General features: G+C 49.0%; 1 protein-coding gene across 1 annotated transcript in view; it reads left to right on the top strand.

Annotated features, from left to right (window-relative positions):
- Positions 1–23,809, top strand: part of XKR6 (XK related 6) — a 179,008-nt gene that overhangs the window by 138,381 nt on the left and 16,818 nt on the right. The window contains exon 2 of the mRNA XM_017830479.1: positions 18,627–18,823. Coding sequence (XP_017685968.1) covers positions 18,627–18,823 — 197 coding nt within the window. The remainder of the gene's footprint in view (positions 1–18,626; positions 18,824–23,809) is intronic.

Genomic DNA, 23,809 nt, shown 5'->3' with positions numbered 1-23,809 from the left:
CCAGCTTTCAGATGGCAGTGTATTCCATTTCCATGTGAACTTTGCTTCCCACAGGAAAACTTCCTTTCCTACCTGTTGGCGTGGCCCCTGACACTGCCCCAGTCTCCCATGTCCCCCAGATATTTTCCATGGGGGAAGTAGAAGTGATTCCTCAAAGTGACATATCAAAATGGCAGCAGGGAGATGAGAGGCATGTGATAGGGAAGCGATGCCAAGGAGATGGGAGACATCTGGTATCAGCCATCAGCTCTCAGTCAGTCGTCTGGACCCTTCTGTAGTCAAGGGAAGGAGACAGGAAATCCGTAGGAGGTGTTGTAGACACTTATATTGGGATGGGATGAGTGGCTTTCTGGGAATCTGTCTTTGATAAAAGATGGAACCGAGATGATGAGTTTGGATCAGCTTTCCCACTTTTGGACAGCTGAAGTAAGAAAGGGAATCCCGTTTGAGGAGACCTGGATCTACTCTGGTGGTTCCAGAAAAGATTCTTAGTCACATGAACTTACTTAAGCTTCACAAAAAAGCTGGAGCAAACCCCTACTGCAACTCAGGCCACCCCAGAGGTTTGGGGGTATCAGAGAGGGGAAACATTTGGCACAAAATATTCATACAGAGAAATAGGTGGTGTGAGGAAAGACAGGAGGAGGCATCCATTCCCAAAGCCACCTTAAAAAGCGCAGGATTGGCATCCTGCTTTTAGCCGTCACCTCAAGTGGCAGGACACGCAGGCAAGGGGGGGGGTGGTGGAAGGTGGAAGTTTAATTCTCTCCAAAGCTTGGAGATGACTCAAGGCTGCAGCATCCTCTTTCCAGCAGAGTGTCCTCATGATCCCACGTTGGTAACCGGGCCCGCTGGCTCCCGGCCACCCCGCGCGGCTCAGGAAGCGTTTCCGGCTGCAGGGAATCGAGCCCCGGCAATATCCTCCCCGGGCCACCCTTCGAGCCAGCAGACAAGAGTCTTCCTGACACGCTGCCATGTCTCAGGAGGTGTTTAAGTGTTGGATATCCTGCACTGCAGCCCCAACACGGGAATCTGAGAGCTTTGTCTCCTCGCTTGGCTCGGGGTGGTGGATGGGTTTGCCTGAGATGCTCGATGGTCAAGGTCAAGCCCTTCCTTCACATCTGGTAAAGAAGGGGTTTGAACCCACAGAAAGAGGTTTGGACCCACAAAAAGGGATTTGAACACACAGGAAGTGATTTGAACCAATAAAAAGGGATTTGAACCCAAAAGGAAGGATTTGAACACAAAAGAAGGGGTTTTAACCTGCAAGAAAGAGTTTGAACCCACAAGAAGAGGTTTGAAATGACAGGAAGGGGTTTGAACCTACAAGAGGAAGTTTGAACACACAGGGAGAGATTTGAATACACAAGAAGAGTTTGAACCAATAAAAGGGGGTTTGAACTCACAAGAAGAGGTTTGAACCTGCAGGATGGGGTTTGAACACACAGGAAGGAGTTTGAACCTACAAGAAGGGGTTTGAATGCCTAAGGGGAAGTTTGAACCCACAGAAAGGGGTTTGAACCTACAAGAGGAGGTTTGAACCCACAAGAGGAAGTTGGAATACAAAAGAAGGGATTTGAACTCTCAAAAATGGGTTTGAACCAACAGGAAGGGGTTTGAACCCGCAGGAAGGGGTTTGTTTTCCCCCACTCTCCTGGGTGGCAAGAGTGGGCACACAGGGACTGTTCCTAGTTGGGTGCTGAGGTCTGGGGCAGCATGTGGGATGGTGTGCTGGAGGCAGGGGAGGATGGAAGAGGAAATGATGAATCTTTTGGTGGCCCAGACCAGTCCCTGGTGTTGGATGGGCCCTCCTTTGTCTGTACCATAACTTACCTGCTCTGGGGGCTCAAACACCTGATGTTTTAGATTAGGATTTGAAGGATTTCTGTCCTGGGCTGAGATGCTTACAACCAGCTGCAAATTTTTAACCAGTCAGGGCTTGGCTTTGGAGGCAAAGGGCAACCTGAGTCAGATTCAGAGTTTGTAGTGCAGGGGTTGTGTCAAATCCCAGCTCCCTACAGTGGCAGGTTGGATGCTGAGCTCTGTGATCCCAGGTTTATGGGGAAGACATACAATAATAGAAGGAATCATAGAATGTGCTGAGTTGGGAGGGACCCACGAGGATCACCGAGTCCAACTCCTGGCCCTGCACAGGACACCCCAACAATCCCACCATGTCCCTGAGAGCATTGTCCAAACACTCTTTGAGCTCTGGCAGCCTTGGGGCCGTGACCACTGCCCTGGGGATTCTGTTCAGTGCCCAACTACCCTCTGGGGGAAGAACCTTTTCCTGATATCCAACCTAAATCTCTCCTGACTCAGCTTCACACCGTTCCCTTGAGTCCTGTCCCTGGTCATGAGAGTGAAGAGATCTGTATCTGCCACTCTGCTGCCCCTCACGAGGATGTTGAAGACCCTGATGAGGTCTCCCCTCAGCTTCTTCTTGTCCAGCCTGAACAGACCCAAGTGACCTTGGCCACTCCTCACAAGGCTTCCCCTCCAGACCCTTCACCATCCCTGTGGCCCTCCTTTGGACACTCTCTAACAGCTTAATGTCTTTTTTATATTGTGGTGCCATCTCTCAGAGCTTTTTCAAACCGGTTGCTCCTGGCAGGTCCCTCCAACATCTTCTCTGCAAATGTAGGAGGTGACAGATGCTGCATCCTGTGATGGTGTTGGAGGTCCTGACTCCTGTGAAGGGCCAGGCAGGACCTGTAGAGGTAGGAGGGCTGACAGACAGTGTCAGGCTGCCCCTGGGCACTGTGCCTGCTACAGGACCCCTTTGGACACATGCACAGGGGGCACATCCCTCTTCTGCAGAGCCATTCCCTAAGCCATGGCCAACAGCCACCGGCAGCAGGTCACAGGAGAACAGGTCCCTTGAAGGTGGGGTGATGGGAAAGAAGGGTCCCAAAAGCAGGAGCGTGGCTGTGGTGCTTCAAATAAGGTACAGACACCTGGCTGGGGATAAGCACGTGGCGGGAGGGGGTTACCTGGGGAGGAGCTGGGCAGGGCAGCAAGAAAGGGCATTTGGGCTCACAGTGAGACTCTTCCTCACAGAATTACAGACTCACAGGGTGGTTGGAAGGGACCTTAAACACCACCTTGTTCCAACCCCCCTGCCATGGGCAGGGACACCTTCCACTAGACCAAGTTGCTCCAAGTCCTGTCCAACCAGGCTTTGAACACTTCCAAGGATGGGGCACCCACAACTTCTCAGCTGAGCCCAATGTACACCAGGGTTCTTTTTCTTCAACCCATAATTGCAACCTCCCCAGCTGAACTTCCTTCAGATCCTCAACAACCAAAACATCTGTTCTGCTCCTGTTTAGGAGCAGATCCCTGGAGTGTGGGAATCTATTCCAAATCCATCCCAACAGGCAGCTGCACCACCTTTCCCATCCAGTTCTGCAGCATGTGACACACAATCTCAGAGTATCCAACGGCTCTGGCCACACACTTTCCTTCTGGGGAGGAAAACTTCCATGTTCTCCATTGCCTGGGATCTTTGCCTCACTGCACGAGTGTAAATCATCCCTCCTGGAGGGAGAAGGCAGGAGAAAACAGTGGAGCCAAGGTCAGGGCTTTGGAGACAGCACACAATGCCAGCAGGGAAAGGCTGCCTGTTTGCACTTCCGAGAGGCATTTGGGCAGTAAATGACAGAGGCGCTGAATTATTCCATGGGAGAGGGAGGGGGGTGTGAGCACAGGAGGGGAAAATCCATTCATTCATTACAGAAATCAATAGCCCCCACGTGTCATTCAAGCTGGCCTTCCCCTGGAGAAGTGCAAGATGGAAGAGACCTCGACTGCTTTGCTGATGGGAGCAGAAACTCTGCCCGGGCTCAGCCAGAGGAAGGTGCCGAAAGAGATTATTCCGTGGTGACTCCTGAGTCACGCCCGGATCAATGAGTCCGGCAGTTTATTGGTGCTTCTGGGATGTATCTCGTCTAAGCATTTACCATAGTCAATGTTAATGCAAACATCCTCTGTGCAGTGCAGGGCAGCTGCCTCGGCTGGATCAGGAGTGCAGGAGGCATCCGAATGGGCCCGGGAAGCATTTTGAGTAGCAGGAGGTCGAAAGGACATGTGTGAAAACAAAAGGCTTTCTTTTCCTTTGGGTTAGGCACCTTGCACTTCCAAAAGGAGCCCATCTAGCAGGGACAGGGAGACAAGGACCTCCCAAATTGGTGGTTGGGCTAGATGGTCCCTTACAACTGAAACACTCTATTCTATTCCATTCCATTCCATTCCATAGTGTTCTAATTTAAAACCCACCAACCACCCCTAGCTTGGGGGAAGTCATTTAACCTCCCTGCCTCCATTTCTGCACCTAACTGTGCATGAACATCCATCCCCTGGGCTGAGCTGCAGGATTCCATACCTCGCCTCCCAGATGCTGTTTGCTGGTGGAAAGCTCCTGTGACCGCATTTGTGTCACTTGGATAAACTGTCTGCTGGCACGGGAAGACTCAGCTGTGCCCAGAGGGTGGTGGAGCGAGGACGTGGTCAGGTGGCTTCACTTTTATTAAGCTTCAAGCAGCAAGCTCCTTTAAAATTAGTAGGAGAAAAGGAAAAAAGAAAAAATGCTGAAGTAGTGGGTAATACTGTACCTGGGCTGGTTCTTCTCCTGGATGTGATCACTAGAAAGTAGTCCTGTTTGTCATATTATTTAAAATCAGTCTTAATTAGGAGTTAACTATCAAATGAAACAACTGCAATTGCAGCCATCCATAGGTTCCTGCATAGCTTGACCTGCTTCATTTTATTACATGTATCCTTACTGGCAGCCCCCAGCAGCTGGGAGAAATCCTGCAAGTAGGCAAAGCTGCTGCCAGGCTCATGGTTAATTTTAATCACGGGGCTGGGAGGAGGCTTGTAAAACAACTGCAGGTGAAGCAGGGAAGGATGCTCAGATGAACTTCCAAGGGGGAAAGGGATGTTTCTGCAGGGATCAGCTGAGGCAAGGGTTTCTATACCTTCCAAAAAGGCTGTGTGTCCTCTCCTGGTGGCTTAACACACCCTGGTGGCCTTTGAAAAGCTGCTGTGAGGCTCTTTTGATTCTCCAAAGCCCCAGGAGACGGCACGGGCCGAGCGCGGAGCAGCGTGTGCCTGTTTGTGAGGCGCTGCCTCACCAAGGGGCCCCCCCCAAAAGAACAGAGAACCTCCATCCACGCTTCAGAACCCACCAGTGCATTTCCTCTGGCCAGGAATAGCTGATGAGTAATACGAAGCAGCAGAGGTAATAAATATTAAAGAGCTGGAAAATGTTAAAGTGCACGGGCAGCGGGGCTGACGGGCGCTGTGGGTGTGAAGCGCGGGGAGCGTCCGCGGGCACCTCGTGCAGGGTTTGCTCCTCATCCTGGAGGGGAAAAGAAAAAAAAAAAGTAGGGATAAATGTTGCAATTATTTTTTGTTAATTTTGTGCTGGAAGGCATCGTGCGTTGCAGCGAGCCGGTGAGCTCATCCCTGGCCTCATTCCCTTTACGGGTCCAAGCCATGGTTTTCCTGGCGTGATGTGTCTGGAGCAAGGGAGGAAGGAGATGTGACACCAAGCATCTGAAAATGTGGTGATGAGGTCTTGTTTCCCAGGAAAACATGGCCAAAGGATTGCAGATTTGTATTAAATACCTCATGGTGCTTTACTTCCTCATCCCTAGAAGTGCTCAAGGCCAGGTTAGAGGGGCTTGGAGCAGCCTGGTCTAGTGGGAGATGTCCCTGAACATGACAAGAGGTTGGAATGGGACAAGCTTTAAATTTCCTTCCAATCCCAACCATTCTGTGATTCTGTGATTCTACAGTGGGTGCACTGAAGGTGGCAGTTCATGAAGGGAATCCGTCTTGGCCATTACAAGAGGTCATTGGAGATGAGGCATCAACTCAGGTCCTGCAAGCTCTGAACTTCCCCCTGCCCCTCTCAGCCCCTGGTGTGGCAGTTCCTCAGCCAGGGCTGATGGTGATGGGAGTAAGATGCCATTTCTGTGCTGGAGTTTCTTTCCAGTCTCTGCTCCTTTCACCAGACACCAGATATAAGGGCCATGGGGCAAAGGTCCCCTCTAATTCTTCCTCCACCTGACTAGAGCCAAAATGCCCATGAAGACCTTTCTGTCCCTTTTTCTGGCCCCCATCAGGGCCCATATTGAGGTGCAGCTGGATGGGGCTGACTGTGGACAGACAACAAGGGTTAAACTCTCTCCTGGCAGGCTGGGAGGACACCGTGTGATTTCTTCGAGCCCGGGGAAGGAAGGCAGGCCCTTACTAATGTATGCGCAGCTTCTGTGGAACTAAAAATAGCCCTGATCTGAGGCTGCTCTTCCAGGATTTCACAGGCGCTCACCCAATTTTTAGCTCCTTCTCCTCAAAGGGGTGGCAAAACGCAGGCGACAGTCTCAACCCCCTCCCGCAAAGCCACCCCGGCGGGAGCTTTGCTCCAGGGATGCCTCTGGAGCACGGAGGAGCCGGGGATGTGCTGCTGAATGTGCAGTCCCAGGGCCGTGATGGTCCCTTGCAAGGCTGGGGTGGACTCAGGCATTCCTGAGCAGCATCCCGAGGATTTTCTGGGAGTCCTGGTGCTTTGCTCTGCAGCGGTGTGTGCCAGGGAGGGATGGAAGCGGCGGGGAGGGCTCGCTGCAGCTGGCAGTGAGCCACAGCTCTGACCCTGGCAGCTCTGCAGCAGCTCTTTGCAGCTCCACCAGGTCCTCAAGAACCAGCTCCCCTTTTCCTAAGCAGAATCCTTCCCGCCCCAAAGCTCCTCCTGGCTGGTGTTTTTCTGGCGTGCTGTTAAAAAAACTCCTGGAGCATCCACCTCCTCAGCTCTACAAAGCCACTGCTCGTGGGGGTTAGGAGGGATTATGCTGCATGGAAAAGTCTTGTCTGGTGATTTCAGGCCCTGCTTCAGCATCAGTGACCTTGATAGCCATGGAGAGAGTAAATACTGTAAATGTAGTGAATGCTCTCCTAGAACCCAAATCAGTTCCCTGATCTCCCAGTGAGAGACACAACCCTCTTGTCTTCCCCAGCAGCCAGAGCCTGGAAATAGGAAATGTTTCCCTCTGAGGGAAGGAATAAGCTCCCAGTTGTGTTACTCTTTGGCTCTGGGGTCCACATCAGTTTTTAAGGGTTTAGATCACAGGCAGTCTGCAGTCTCTGCTCAGATCATTGGACTCATGACCCCAAACTGGTTTGTTAAATTCCTCAGTATGTGGAAAACCCCTAGAAGAGAAAACCAGTGTGTCTCCATCTCCAAAGGACTCACTGCTGGTAAAAGACATGACTTTCCCTTCTCCTGCTCTGCATCCTCCACTGACAGATCTTGGAGGCTTGCAGAGAACCGTGAGGAGATGAAGATGTGTCCCTGCCTTTGACTGGTATCCCAGAGCAATGCCAAATTCTCCTCTCCTGAGATATCCTGTGGCTCTGGTGGGTCCACATGATGCCAAATCACTTCTCAAGACCATCTGGGTTAAATGCTGTAAAATGACCCATCCTATTCAAATGGCAAGGCGACTATTCCCACGTGTCTCTGAGCATCATGAGCTTGAACACTCATGTTTTGGGAGCCCTCAGGCATTTCTTTGGATTTTCCCTGAAACTTCCCTTGCTTGGAGCCAAGACAAGTGAATCAAAAGCCCTCCACTTTATTTTCAAGGTTTTCCTCTGTTCCTGTAGGATTTACTGGACTGGGAGCAGTTTTATTTCCGAAAGGAGAGCCCTGACATTAAACCCTATTTTTGCAAACACACTTGAAGGAAAAATTCAGTCTGAGACCAAGTTCCTCCTCTCTGTGTAAAGCTATTTAACAGCTTTGATTTAAAACAGAAGGTTTAGCCGGAGGCAATAGCAGTAGGTGTCGGAGTATCCTTTAAGTAAATAAGTGTGTGCAAAATAGGGAAGGGACTGGGGTTTAAGTATTCATAACTAATTTGAGGGGGGGAATCTGTGATAAAAGAGAGCATTCAGCTCGGTGCTAGGACATGAGACCATCCCACATGTGATGGATGCTGGGACATGTCTGTGCAGCACCCATCACTGCGACACCCTCTCCAGCTACCCCGCTCCTTTGAGCAGCACAGAGATGCTTCCCACATTAAAATCAAAAAAGGGCATTCATACCCCGGTGCTGGAGAGATCTTGGGGCTTGTTTTTCTATTTTAGAGCTCTACATCTCGCAAAATAATTGGCAAGTGAAATCATAAACATGATTTCTACGAGCCTGGCTCGAAACAATGAGAGCTCCCGCCAGAAAGCTATTCTCTGATTCTGTATTGATTTACTGAGCAAAGATCTGGGAATAGGGATTCTGCAACGTGGATATCAAGGGGAACCCCACAGCCCATGGGGATGCAGCAAGGAGAGGCTGCCTGGCTGCTTCCAAAACTGGGGTTGTAATGAATATTCCAATAGAACTTTCATGACTGTTTTTGCAAACAAAGAAATACTGGCCAGGCTCTGGCTAAGCGTGGATAGCTCAGTAACTACCAGATTTGGGAAAGTTTGGCAAATCAGAGCCTTATGATTTGTTTCTCTCCTTTTAGTTGTGATCTTTCAGCCTGTGAGTCAGAGAAAATTACTCTGCAGCTGGGAAAGGAGAGGAGTCCCAAAGGTAAACACCAGAAACATCCCCCAGACTGAGCAACACGGGGATGAGCAGCTCAAGCACCTTTGGCCTCTGGAGCTTTATCTGCAGTGATGCCCTTGCCCCACTTTTGTACCCTGTGCATCTGCTGGAGGTGATGGCCACAGTGCCTGTCAGCAGGATGAAATCACACCTGCAGCCCTGCCTGTGGTCTCACAGCCCCGAATATCTGCTTAAACCATCAGTAAAAAAGGATTTAGACAAAGACCATGACCGATGCCTCAGAGAAGGTCATACAGGTGTATGTCCCATTCAGCTGCTGAGGACACTACTCTGAAATTATCAGAGCACCCTGTTTTGTGTATCAGAGCCCCCACATTATCAGCCATGAGTTAAATCAGCCTGCAAATACCAAAGCTGTGGGAACCAGATCCTAAAAATCCTACAGCATTGTGACTTTATTATCTCCCTCAACTATTTGATGGAACTGATTCTTTCCAAGGAGGGGCTGATTTGGAGACTTCCTTCAAATACTGAAAGTGATCTTGGGCTGAAAATCATTTCACTATCCCTGGAAGTGTTCAAAAAACAGTGGATGTGGCACTTGAGGACATGGTTTAGTGGTGCACAGGGTGGTGGTGCCGGGTTGATGGTTGAACTCAATGCCTTGAGGTCTTTTCCAACCTGAAGGATTCTCTGAGTCTGCAGTGACCGCGGTTAAGTGCTGGCACAGGTTGCCCAGAGGGGCTGTGGAGTCTCCATCCTTTGAGATTTTCAAAACAGTTGCACAAGACCACGAGCCTCGATCCAGACACCTCTAAAACCCCCTTCCAATCTAAATTATTCCATGATATGATCCTTCCCAGCATAAGGTTTATAAATCAGCTGCCTCTTTTGCGGTTGGTGTCTAGTAAAGCCATCTGTACTTTAAAACAGCTTTAAACTGGCTTAGAATATGAAATTATAACAGTTTCTCCCATGCAGCAGAGGACTGGGACTATCATTCTTTCAAGTAGGCATTTCAGTTGCAAATAGTATTTTGCAAAAAGCAAGAGTTTCTGGTATAAAGGGACATTCAAGTATCGTCCTCTCTCAAATACACGCATTTAAAGAATGGGGGTTTTTAATTAACATGAAGACCAGAATTTTTTAACTTGCTGCTTATTGTACCTCTGAATTAGGGGTGTTCCAAAAGTCTGACTTGACACCATCCTTTGGCTTTAAAACTAAAATTTAATCCATTAAAATTTTGTCTAAGGCTTTCAAGATTCTCACTCACTAAGAGAAGTTTTCAAGCAGGGATAAGGACATAAGGAGCCAAGAGGCATGTCTGGGTGCTAGAAAACATGAGAAGAGATTGATGCAGTAAACTGGGGTACAGTTTAACTCAAAAAATGTTAATATGGGCCAAGTAATGCAATTTTGTCACCTTGATGAAATGGCTGTTGTGTGATCTTGTCGTGAGTGACTCCAAAGCCTGATGCTGGATCACAGTGATGTTGTGATGAGTGGGGAGGCAGATAAGGTCTCATATTGGAGTTCCAGGTTTGGCACCAGGATGATGATAAACTCCCTCTCAGAAAGAGTTTCTTCACTGAAAGGGTGGTCAGGCATTGCAGTCCCCATCCCTGGAAGTTTTCGAGGAGTGACTGGACATGGCACTCAGTGCTTTGAGCTGGTTGACAAGGTGGCGATTGGTCACAGGTTGGATTCAATCTTGGAGGTCTTTTCCAACATTAATGGTTCAGTGGTTCTATTCTATGATTCCATTCTACAATTCTGTGTTCAGAGTCCTCCATGACCTACTGGTCTGCACAACTCGTGGGTGATGTCATGCCATGCATTTAAGTGCCTTAAAGGCATGGAATAAGCTTATTTTGTGTTCAGCAACATTCTCCTCCAATAAGTAAGACAAGGCACAGAATGGAGATTATTAACAGTTTAATAGGAGCTGGTAGAAACAATTAAGTAGATAAGGGGTAGCTTTACACTGAAGGATGTTTACTGAGCAACAGAGAGCAGAAAGTGCAAGGCAGAAGGACTGGAACTTGATGAATACACTTTCTGTTGCATTTTGTTCACTTTTAGGTATAAACCATATGACGAAATCCCAAAAAGTGGCAAGATGTCAGAAAGCTCTGAGAATCTCAGTTCTGAAAAATCAGGATGAAAGTCATCAAAATGCTGAGAGATTGTAGTTGTATGTGCTTGGGATGACCTGTGAAGAGGCTGGATTAGAGGAAGGGCTTGTGTAGAAATGAGGATTCCGTTCTTGCTTTTGAGATGGAAAGTGATCTTTTCAGTTCAGCAATAGTCTCCAGCCTGGTTTTGGCACAACAAAACCATTAGTGGTGTGAGTAAGTCCTGTATCCTTTGAGGATTACTCCAGGCCATGAGCTGTTCCCTAGAGATAGTTTGGATGCAGCCCCTTGTTCTGGAGGAGTTTGATGCCATGGAAGCAACCAGATGAAGCTGCGATGTATCAGCACCTGGGTGGGACCCTGAAGTTACCACTTTGATACTCAAACTAGTGACAGCAATAATCCCTCTGTGAATCCTCACCACTAAAGCTTGTGACATTATAACCAAGAAAACAAGCACTAACAAATGTTGATCCTGAGCACGCCGGTGGTGATGGGAACTGCAAGTTTGGTTTTGATTTTTTTAAATAGACGGCGTTTTACTTTCACGCTCCCCCGTCGCCCGAGCACCGCATCTTATGTTGCTCTTAGATCTTTCAGAAGGAAAATAATTCATTAAAATTAAAAAAGCGGGCCAAAGCCGCAGCTGGTGTAAATTGCTGGAGCCCTGTGGATGCCAGCTCGCTCCAGCTGAGATCTGGCCTCACATAACCTCATTTTCAAGGGATGTTCAGGCAGCCTCCTCTCCCAGCCTTCCAGCCAAGCAGTTCCACGTCCTCGTTTCCTCCCTTCTGAGAAGGGGGCTTTTTATCCATGAACACCCTCCAGTGCTCAAGGCCAATGGCCTCTTGCAATAGTGAGCCTGTGGAGGAGGTGGCAGGAGAGTGAGATGTCAGATGGATAATGTACTGCCTCCCACCCCTCTCCTTCCAGGAGGGAGCACCAGGGAGAAGGTTGGTGCCAAGGGATTATGAGGGAGGTGGTGTCCACCCATACAGTTGATACCACGACACCAAGGTCATAACATGCTCCTGTAGTGCCATGGTGGAATTCTGAACACAAGCCCAAGTGTGCCCAGCTGGCCAAACAGGCCAATGGCACCTGGCTTGTACCAGCAGTGGTGTGACCAGGGAAGTGATTGTCCCCCTGTGTGGACACCCTGGTGAGGCCACACCTCAGATCCTGAGGTCAATTCTGGGCCCCTCATAACAAGACATTGAGGGGCTGGAGCGTGTCCAGGGAAGGGAACAGAGCAGGGGAAGGGGCTGGAGCACCAGGAGAGGCTGAGAGAGCTGGGGGGGTTCAGCCTGGAGAAAAGGAGGCTCAGGGGGGAACTTCTGGCTCTGCAACTCCCTGACAGGAGAGGGGAGACAGGGAAGGGTCTGGCTCTTCTGCAGGGAACAAGGGACAGGATAAGAGGGAACAGCCTCAAGATGTGCCAGGAGAGGTTTAGATTGGATATTAGGGAAAAATTCTTCACTGAAAAGCTTGTCCAGCCCTGGCACAGCTGCCCAGGGCAGTAGTGGAATCACCTTCCCTGGAGGTGTTCAAAAAGCACGGATATAGCAGTTGTGGACATGGTTTGGTGGTGAACACGGTGGTCCTGCATTGATGGTTGAACTTGATGATCTTCAATGTGATTCTGTGACTGAGTCTGGCTCAGATGGAGCCAGTTTTCCCCACAGCAGCCCTCACAGTGCTGTGCTTTGCATTTGGAGCTAGAAAAGAAGTTGGAAACACCCCAGTGTTTTGGTTACCACTGGGCAGTGCTCCCACAACATCACTGCTGTCTCCCCAACATTCTGCTCCCACCAGGAGGGAAAGATCCTGGGAGGGGACATAACCAACAGCTGACCCAAACTGACCAAAGGGATCTTCCACCCCACATGACATCACTCAGATAAAAAAGCTAAGAGAAGGGAGGAGAAAGGGGGACCCATTAGTTTTTTACAACGTTTGCCTTCTGGATCAACCAGCACACGTGCTGAAGCCCTGCTTCCCAGGAAACATCTGGACATTGCTTGCTGGTGGGAAGTAAAGAATGAAATCTTTGGGGTTTTTTTCCTTTGCTTGCCTGTGTGCAACCTTCACTGTTGCTTTAGTAAACTGTCTTTATCTCAATCTAAAAAAGGATTTTTCTCCATCATATTTTCTCCCTCCCCACACCATCCTGCTGAGGAGGGGAGTGATAGAGCAGCTTGGTAGGCTACTGGCATTCATCCAGGGTCAACCTACCCCACGTGGCAAGCTGAGGTTCTCTGGGGAGAAGTGAAGGAGGTTAATGAGACCCTGGGAAGGTGCTGTACCCATTGCCATCCTGCTCTTGACGAGCCCTACTAAGCCAAAGGGACATGTGGGGTGCTGCAGGCATCAGTTGCAACCTACTCAGCAGAGTTAATTTTCTGAGCTCCTCCTTTCCCCAGACACCTCCTTCTGGCTTCTCCAGCATGTTCTCCCATTTTCAAGCCAGGGTTTGCTTCTCTGAAAGGAGGAATTGGTTGTGCTCAGTCAAGAAGAGTTTCCCAACCTGGAGTTGTTGGGAGTGGAGTGAGTACATCAAATACTACTTTCCATATTTCTTTATACCTATACTAGTAAATTAGGCAATTTCAAGGCCTGCTCATGGGCACTTGTAGCTTCATCATGCCCTGTGCAGGGCCAGGAGTTGGCCTTAATGATCCTTGTGGGTCCTTTCCAACTCAGGATACTCTGTTATTCTACGATTCTACACTCAGTTCTGAGCATAATCACTGGATTGATCCAGGCTTGCTGGGACTTTTCAAGTCACCATAACCTGCACAGGGTTCAGGACTCTGTAGGCACCAGGGATCATTCCCAATACTGAGTATGAAGGCAGCTGCCTGGTTTTGGAGGATGAGAGAGTTGATTTCTGTGGTCAGTCCTGGCCCACTGGCCTCAGGAAAAGCAATCAGTCCTCTGTTGTCTCTTACAGTCTGAGATTCCTGACCTTGGTCAGCTTGTGGTTGTGTGGGCCAGGCCATGAGGGCTCTTTTTTCCTCAAAGCATAGCCCAGGGCCTGTGCTGATGAGCCTGTCTGTGCTCTTGTGACCCTCTCAGACATCCACATCCTCTTCATCTCACGCCAGCCCGTTGCCTGAGGCGTCCTCCTGGTGGTAATACCCGGAGCCACCTCTGAAAATCAAACTATGCCAATGCTCAGGCACCATCCTGCAATAGTCCACCCAGTTCCACTGTCAACACAGTCTCTGGAAATTATGGCCAAGTCCAACTAAGATGGGTGTAGCCACACGGAGTGGAGTCATGCCAGCTGGCCGAGGACAAAGGCTGGTTTTTGGTCTCCTTTGTTTAATGACAGAGACAGAGCCTCTGCCTCCAAAACCCACCCACTGCCATCCACATGGAGCACCTTTTTCCGCAGCACTCAGGGGAGGGTGTTGTGTTTTTTTTTACAGTAGGAGCATCTCCTGCCTCCTGTGCTTCTCTCCAAAGGTTATTTGACCAAATTTCTGGATCCAATGGCTTTGGCTCCGTTGGCGCAGGGACAGCAGTGACTTTGCCCCGTGCAGTTCATGTGCTGCTGCAACATCCGTAGTAAATAAGCGTGAGGGTAATTACACCAACAGGAATTCTGGGAATCCTGCCAGGAGGGAGGGCGCAGCCAACCCTTTGTGCATTAAAAAAAAAATAAAAAAAAAAAATCCCCCCAACCCCCCCCCAACCCCAAATTAGTTCTATCTCTTGAAGCCGTGATGAGACTCAGAACTAAAAATACACACAAATACACACGCTCTCGTATATAAAAATAGCCAGCATTCAAAAAAAAATAAAAAATAAAAAATAACAAGCCTAAAGTTAGGCTCCCATATCCAAAATTAAGCTCTTAAATAAATAAATTAGCCTGATTTTCAAAAGCGCAGAGCGGTGAATGGTTTTCTCTGACATAAGAGGAAGCATCGTGTTGCTAAAGATTGAAGATCAGGCCCGAATATGGATTTGAAAGTCTAATTATAGAAGCCTGTTTGGTACCAGCTTGACCGAGAACAACAAATTTCAGGTGAAATGACATTGATTTTTTTTTTTCTTCTTTCTTCAGAGTTTGTCTACACTTAAGCAGTGTTAGTGAAAGTAGGAAAATCCCTCAAACGAGTAAATAAAATACCACAAGGAAATAGGTAAACTGGAATAAAACTGCTTACACCAGTGTTGAACATTTGTGTTTGGAAATAAGGGTAAGAAATATCAGCGTTAGAGCTGCGTGAAATTTTATGTTGATTAATTAAGTAGATATTTAGTAATTGTTGGAAGCCTACCAGGTAGAAATATTGCCTTTCCCAGTTATTCTCAGAATATTTCCCAGTTAAGCTCACAATCTACTGGCACCAAGGAGGAATGGGGTTTTAGTCCTTCTTTTCCTCTCTTTGCCAGATTTGAGTTTGAAGGAAGCTGAAGATGCAGCACCATATTTTGTCATGGACCAAGCAGAGTACAAAGGGAAGTTCATTTCCCTTCAGCCCCAAACGGTCCTTGAAGCTGCTTTGCTCACGTGCTGGGACCATTTGCTGGCCAATATTGTGCCAAGGGATTCCCGAGGTCCCAGTCTCATAGGATGGGAACAGATTTGTCCTTCTGGGTCTTCCTGCCCAGGTCAGATTGGGCAGGGCTGGGTTTTAGGGTGTGAAGGAGAATGTCCACCGTGGATGCAGGACCATCAGCAGGTGGGGCAGTACTCCACTCACGTTTGTGTTGTGGTTAGAGGCACCCAAAGATCCGAGTTTAGATGCCGAAAGACCTTTCAGAGCACCTTTTCGGTGTTGTATGACTCAGTTTCCCCCTCTATGGAAGAGCAAAACACAGCTGACCTTTGCCAAAGGCTGTGGGCTCAACAACCAGGACAATTTGGTGTTTCTGTCATTGCCACTGTTCCGGCCACTGATGGAGACAGGATCAGGAAATTATGTTACTCCAATGTATTTTCATGTCCTTTCATGATGCCTCTGTGAATTGTTCTCATGTCCTCTCACTGTGGCCAGTAAGAAACATTCAGGCTTAAATTGTGTGGATGGTGGTGAATCCCTAGAGATCAAGGAGAAATCATTGCAGGATTTGGTGTCCCTTTAGTTTCTTCCTAATCTTTTTGAGTGACTCAGTGTCACTGTTATGGTTCGGTTCAGCCAACCTGGAGTGCTTGGAAAAGTATTTTTTGGTCTTAAAAATAACCCAGAAGTGGAGACAGGTGATGGGAACAGCAATGTGGAAGAGTAGAGGTGTAGAAAATGTCACCTATAAAAGGGGACTGAAAGAATTTTTTTCTGCAGAAAAGGAGGCTCAGGGGGGACCTCCTTGCTCTCTCTAACTCCCTGAGAGGAGGGGGGAGCCAGGTGAGGGTTGAGATTGCTCCCAGGGAACAAGGGACAGGACGAGAGAAAATGGCTTCAAGCTGTGCCAGGGGAGGTTTAAATCGGATATTGGGAACATTTTCTTCCTGGGAAAGGGTTGTCCAGCCCTGGCACAGCTGCCCAGGGCAGTGGTGGAGTCCCCATCCCTGGAGGGATTTAAAAGCCATGTGGATGTGGTACTTGGGGACAGGGGTTAGTGGTGGCCTTGGCAGTGCTGGGGGGAACAATTGGACTCAATGATCTTAGAGCTCTTTTCCAACCTTAATGATTCTGTGATTCTATGGGATTTTTCAGTCTGGAGAGAAGAGTTTATGTGGTAACTATGTGCAAACAGGTAAATGGCTGCAGGGTGAAAATGAATAAATTCTTCTCCTTGTCCATGGCTGAGGAGATGAGAAATGAGTGACTTTAAGCTTCAGAAGAAGAGTTTCATGTACCAGCAGGAATAGGAGCTTCTGGGGAGGGGAGGACATCCAGAACCACAGGACAGATTTGGTGGCAAGAGTTTGGCAGAGGTGATGGTGTCTTTGCCCATGAGCAGCACCTTATGGGCACCATCACCTTGGGTTTTGGTGGCCCTGTGTCGTTGATATTATAAAAACCAGTTGCGTGGTCCACTTTTTCTGCTTTCTCCTTGAGCCATTACACTCTCCCTGACTTTGCCTTTCCAGCTGAACTGCATTTATTTAATTCCTTGCATGGGTGAAGGGAAGGCAGGATCCCTCCATTGTGCTGCATCTTCTGGGGCTGGGATCTTCCAGGGAAGTGCCAAGCACAGGTGGTGGATTTGGGCATGTTGGGGACTGGGAGAGCAGGTGGTCTACGGCCATTCCCACCCCACTCGGGGTCTGCTGGGGATGTCACACCAGTGTCACCAGTGTCGTATGTGACTGGCGTAGCATTTTCTCGAGCGTCGAGCCCCATCTGGTGGCTTTCCTGCGTCATTTTTCGTGTCCTTGCGGACTTCTTTCGGGATTTTTCGTCTTCTGTGCGCGTGAAGTGCGAACGGGAAGGAAGGACAAGGTGCTGGAGAAAGGGCAGGGCTTGCAGAGCAGCCTCTGCAAGCTTCCTGTCCCCGGGTGTAATTTGGAGACACAGAGGCTGTCGAGACTCCCGTCCTTCCCTCCTGCTCTTCCTTGCTGTACAGTCTCGCCCGAGTGGCAAGGAATGATCTAATCGTTCTGGCGAAACCCCAGTTAGTGCTGTGAGCCCCTCCCAGAGCCTCCAGAAGGCACTTCATCCCGCTGCCGCGCTGGCATCGGGGCTGGGACAGATGAACAGTCCCGGGAGGGGACATTTCTAACTACTGACTGGCTCAGATGACCAACTTTAGGGCTGGCATTAGGGGAAATGATTCCCATCCCAAAAAAGGCTACAGCCACCACTCAGGATGGGAAGGAAGAAGACCCAATATTAGATCATCAGTCTCTGGAAGTGTTCCAGGGACAGGCTGGATGGAGCTCTGAGCAACCTGTGACAGGTGACAGGTGTCCCTGCCCATGGCAGGCGGATGGAACAAGATGATCTTTAAGGTCCCTTCCAACCCAAACCATTCCAGGATTCTATGATATCCGGGAGCATTGGAAAGGACCCTGTTTTGGGAGAGGCTTCCTTTCCTAGATGCCATGAGTGCTGTGGCACCTGGGCACATTGTGCTGCCCTGCCTGGGTCAGCTCCATTTACAAAGATTGCCCAAATGTCCCCTGAAGGGAAGTTGTGTCCCCAGAGTGAGATTTGCAGGTCTATGGAAACAGAGCAGTACCTGTCTGTGCACAAGGCACCTCCTTGTAGTCCAACATTGCCCAAAGTCCCCATAGCTGACCGGTGGCAAGCTGTGGCCTTTTGCATCTGTGGGTCACACCTGCTGAAGGTGAGGGTGGTGTCTCATTGCTCCACTTGTGATGAAATAGGGTCAGATCACAGAATCATAGAATCATAGAATATCCTGAGTTGGAAGACACCCACAAGGATCATCAAAGTCCATCTCCCAGCCTGCACAGCACAGCCCCAAGAATCCCACCCTGTGCCTGAGAGCATTGTTCAAATGCTTCTTGAACTCTGGGGTTTGTGACAGAACCTCCTTATCAGAGTGCTGAAGGGACTTAGGTGGTCTGTCAATCCACCACCAAGTGTTATGACCAGTATTTTTCAAGTAGCTTCTCTTGTTACGATGAAAATAAAGTGAGGAAGTTGTTTTCTTGTGCTTCACAAGCATTTCCTACCCCCAGGCTTCATGTTTGGCTGGTACAAGTTAAAGATTTTCTACTCGTGCAAGATGAAGTACATTTTGTGATATTGTTTAGTGAGCATGGTAGTATTCAGTCAAAGGCTGGACTTGATGGTCTTGGAGGTCTTTTTCAACATTAACAACTGGTTGGATTCTAAAAGTGCTCCTCAGATCTTGCAGGAGAGAGAAGAACCCCCTATGTCTACCCCTGATTCCCTGTCCCCAAAACAACTGGCCCAACCCTCCTCGGGTTTTGACACGTGCCAAACCCTCACACTCAGCTGTTCCTCCTGTGTTTCCCGCAGGTATATCCGAACTATGTACCTGGGGATCCAGAGCCAGAGGCGGAAGGAACACCAGCGGCGTTTCTACTGGGCTATGATGTACGAATATGCAGACGTAAACATGCTGCGCCTCCTGGAAACGTTCCTCGAGAGCGCCCCTCAACTGGTGCTACAGCTCTGCATAATGATCCAAAAGAACCGTGCAGAAGCATTACCATGTAAGTGGCCCCCTCATTCCCCCTCTCCCCACCTTCCCGGCCTCCCCCTCTGATCCCGTGCTCGGCAGGGATGTGTTGGACATGGATGTGTTGCTCACTTCCCGCCCCGGCGCGTCAGGGGCTGCCGCTCTGGACAAATCTCATCCCAGCTCTGCGCTGCGTTCGCTGGGTGAAATTTCTGATTGTTCCACTGAATAATGAAAGGGAAAGATGAGATTCAGCTGTTCCACACCCAGTCCAGGCTAAAGGAGTGATGGTGGTATGAGGAGGAGGCAGGAGGGCTCTGCTGCCATGGCAAGTGTTGCCACTCATTTTCCCCCTGGCACTGGGCAAACACGACCATTCCCTGCCTCTGTTTCCCTCCTTACATAAAGTAGGGTGATAAAACTGGCCAGATTTGAGTTTGTGTTGTGAGGACAAATGGTTCAATGTCTGCAATGCTCTGATGGTGTCAAGTGTAGTATAAGGGGGGAGCTTAAATAGCCAAACGATGTAGGACTTTTTCTGATGAGTTCACAGAAATTGAGGTTTCATCATTGGTACTGTGGTCCTGAGCAAGTCAAAGAAAAGAGGGGGAAGGCAGTGAAGGGGAATGTGTGGGGTCAGAGAAGTAGTGGAGGTACCATTGCAAAACGTAGATAGATGATCAGAGGCTTGGAAGCCACCACAGGGAATAGTTTTCCAGTTCTGATGTGCTTCACTGCAGTGATGTGCCAAGCATGGGACACCCATCCCAGCTGAGAGGGATATAGCCCTGTCCCAGCACTGGGATGAGCTGCTCTCCCAGCCCATGGGCATGCTGGCTGCCTGAGAGTCACCAGCTCAAGGGGAAATTGTCCTTTACAAGGGCCAACAGTGGTATCAGCTGAGGAGCTCCTGGATTATTCAGCCCCTGCTCGATTCACACACCAGGGAGGACACTCATCTTCCTAGAGACAGCCTGGTTGGGGCAAGTCATTTCTGACAGACATGAGGAGTTTTTGGAGATGAGATTGGAACTGAAATCGGAATTAACTTAGGGGTTAAATTTTGCTGGTTGAACCAAGGTCACCACTATCTGCAGCACCAGTAAGTCTGACTGCTCTCTCTTTCCTCCATACTTCCAGCATGTCCATCAGGGTTGTTTATAGAGGCCTCCCTCCTCCTGTTTATGCAGCCTTTTTCTGAAACCTCTCATCACGAGCTCTCCAGGCCTCCAAAGTGCTGACATGATGAATATGCCTTTTCTACAACTCCTGCTAGAACTGCTCACATTTGCCAGCCCCCTTTTCCTGCTGCTTCCAACATTATTAACCCTCCTGAAAATGCAGAGATCATCTGCCAGGTTTGCCAGGGCGTTACACAGATTGTTGGCCTCCCTGCAGAAAGCGCTGGGTGAAGTTTGCTGGCCTCTGTTGTGCTGCGAGTCAGACAACACGGCTGAATAATCCCTCTAGTCTTTCAAATCTGTGGCTCTCTCAGTTTGCCACTTCCAGGCATGGCTGCCTAATCCACTGAACAAGCTGCATCATTTTCCAACTCCCCCCTCCCTTCTCCGGCTTTGCAGTTCCTCCGCTCCTCCACCACGCCGAGCCGGCTGCGCTCTCTTCCAAGGCAGCGCACGTCCCCGCCTGCCTTCCCGAGCCCTGGAGGGCTCTTTGCCTGCCACGCTCCAGCAGCCGAGCTCTCCGGGTACCCAGCGCACCCTCTCCCCGCCTCCCTCCCCGCCTGTGCCAGGGATGCGGTCGCGCATCCCGGCGCTGCGATGCTGATGGATGTGAGCAGCAGAGCTTGCTCAGCGCTCCCTGACTCAGGTGCAAGGTTTCCTAGAGCTCCTCCATGCCCGTTCTGTGCTTCTGTCTTCCTCCTTCTCCTCCTCCTCCTCCTCCCGGCCAGTACATAATTATACAGAAGGAAATTAAATGCTGTGAGGAGCCGTTAGGAAAGGGAGCATCAAAGATTTCCCTTAAAGCAGGCAGAAACCAAAGGAATACGGATGTTGTTAGGAAGGCAGTGTGTTTAAAAATCAAATCAAGTCTCTCCTGGCTCATCATGTCCATGGGAGCAGTGGCTCATCACAGGAAGAGGCCAGTTCTGGCTTCAGCATCAGCTGCATCCCTGAGGGATTCACGCTGGCAAAGCAGCCCATGGTAGGGCTTATAAACCCAGGTACAGCCCCTGCTAATGTGTCCAGGCTCCAGCTCTTTCCATACGATTCACACAGACTCTTATGGATTTATTAAGTGCCAGAGCAAGGTCAATTTGCCATTTTCTGTGGCACATCCCTCCTCTAAGCCCAAATCCTCCCTGCTCTTCAGATTGCAATGTCAAGCCTGTTGCAATGCCAAGCCAGGCTCCAGTTTTCCCCAAATGGGTCAGCTAATGTCTCCTTCTATATAAGGAGCTTTAGAAAGGGAGTTATTGGAATGGTTATCAGGAGGTTTTGTTTTTTCCTCCTAGTTCCTGGTGTTAAGAGAGCTGTTGAGGAAAGAAGAGTGAATACATTGGAGGTCTTTACTCAGACCCAGAGCATCTGGTGGCAGAAAGGGATGATCTTGTGAGGACTAGTAGAGGGGGATACAATCAGGTTAATGTTTAATTTCCTTGTTTTCATGTCTACTGGGTGCATGGAAGAAAGAAAAGCCTCATCATGCCTTGCAAGACCCATTTTACCCTGAGAGGTACCTGTCTGAGAGGGTTGGGTGAAACCTGTGTTTGTTGTTCCTTCAGCACTCAAAGAACAGATTTTCACCCAAAAGTGGGAGTCCCCTGCATGGTCTGACACCACTAGCAGCAGAAGTGCTGGAGCTGGATTTGGAGGTGAAGACCCAGCCTCAGTAAAGCTTGGGACAACACCCTTGGGATTTCATAAAAGTCAGGATTCCTTCCTTTATCATGTCCCAAGCACTAGGCAGACTCACCTGCCCCTGCCTGGGGAAGAACAGAAAGTAGCAAAGACAGCAAAGAGGTAAGAACTTAGTGTAGTCCATCAGGTGAGCAGGTGTGACCTGGAAGGTGCACACTGGGAGCCTGAGTTTGGAATGCTTTGTGCTGTGGCTGCTGGGGCACATAGATCAACATCAGCTCCTGAATATCCGTATGGAAGGACCTGGTGTTGGTAGGCAGGTCCTTTGTGAATAATCCATCTGCTACAACCACAGCTGTGGGGGTCCAAAACAGGGTCAACAGAAGGTAAGGGAAAAAGAATGCCTCCAAAACATGGATCAGTCCATGTCCAAAGCAACTGAAGGAGGTGGGATGAGATGCTCAACCTCAACCTCCAGCAGAGGCTTTCTCCGGGGATTCTGGACAGAAGCTGGGGGGTGGATTTATACTTTTCCTTAGGGTTAGGGTAAAGGAGGTGATGGGTCACTGGAGAGGATGCAGCCCTGTTCCTCACTCACCTTATTTGTCCCTGAGGTTTAGGAGAGGATGGGTTGAAAGGATGTCCATCTCTCAGACTCCTGGACAACACCAGCCAGGGCACTTGTTCTGATTTAAACACCATATTTGCTGGAGGAAACATAATATTAACAACAACAGAAAAGGCCCAGCAGCCCAGATCCTCATTTCATAATCACTCCTGGCAGATAATCCACCTCACTTCTTGCAGAACAAACCATCCTTAGCCCACTTCACTCCTCAGAGGTGCTGGTTCCTCCACGCTGAATGGGAAGGAGTAGAAACAACCAGCTTAAAGGAGACCCCAACCTCTAGGCAGTCAGTGAGGTGAGAGGGATGCCAGCTTTTCCTGGCATAAATCTCCTCTTAAAGAGGTTTGCTTTCACTTTTTTTTTTTTTTTTCATGTGGCTACTTTAAGGCTTAATGAGATTTAGCAGGACCTCAAACATCCTTCCACTCGTGTCACAAGTTCTTTACGCAGAGAGTTCCCTGGGAATCTTCCTGCATGAGGCTGCACTTTTCAGCACAGGGTTTCTCCCCCCCAAAAAAGTCACATCTATCCCCTGATGCTGTGTCCACCTCCTCTACGATCCTGGTGTTGATCTGAAAGAGATTTGCAGTGTAGGCCTTCATTTGGCAAAGTCCTGGAATCTCCAGGATTCTGCAATGTGTCTGAACTCTCCACAGCCCACAATAAGTACTCTGAAGCTGCTCATATATTTGAGGAAAAGCAACAATAACTTCAGCAGGTTTTTGGGTCGTTCTTTTAAGCAGAGTGATACAAATTAGGCACTGAAAGGAGTTTCAGACATCTCAGCTACAGAAGTGTGCTGGCTGCAGAGTTATCCTGGTAGAGTTTGCAAATCTTGTTGTCCCTCCTAAAGCAAAGTCCCGTTCTTGGTCCCCTTCTCCTTCTTTCTGTACCATGTCTGAGGAGCATTTATGATCATTTATGATCCTTTTTTGCAGGGGCACACTAAGATACCTGTCACTTAGTTTAGAAGACTTAACTGATCTTGCAGAGTATTGAAGGACAAGCAGCAGGTTAGATGTCTCACTGCCCAGAGAAGGCATCCCTGGTGGAGCTGAGTGGGTTTGGGATGAGCCAAGTTAAACCCTGCTGCACTTGAGTGAGAAGGTTCCTGTGTGATAATGAGTTAGTCTAATGTGGAGATAAATTTCTCAGTTCATCTTCCCCGTTGACAGGCCGATAGTTAACCAATAATATGCTGTGAATAATGGATGTGCTGTGAGCTGCCTTCTGTGTGAAATGTCCTGGGATAATCATAGGATAGGGAATATCTCAAGGCACCGTGACTTGTTGAGGAATGGCTTGAGATTTAAAACCAAGGCCATCTCTAAAGGATAACACATGAATTAATTACTTCTTACTTGAGCCCCAAAGATCAAACAAATCTTCTTAACTGGGACACCCGAGTTAGAAAGAGACCTTCAGCCTTTAGTTGCTCAAAGGTGTGATTTTCAAATGACATAACACTGGCCTGAAAGTAACTGAAGTGACTAAAATTCCCATGTCTCCACTAGAAGAGACTCATTAGATTTGAAATTCCATCCTTTTCACCACTTCTATTCTTGAGGGAGCA

Source organism: Lepidothrix coronata, unplaced genomic scaffold (assembly GCF_001604755.1).
Source record: "Lepidothrix coronata isolate B3197 unplaced genomic scaffold, Lepidothrix_coronata-1.0 Scaffold179, whole genome shotgun sequence".
NCBI lineage: Eukaryota > Metazoa > Chordata > Aves > Passeriformes > Pipridae > Lepidothrix > Lepidothrix coronata.
Note: the sequence above shows the minus strand (reverse complement) of the source record. Positions and strands in the feature narration are given on the sequence as shown.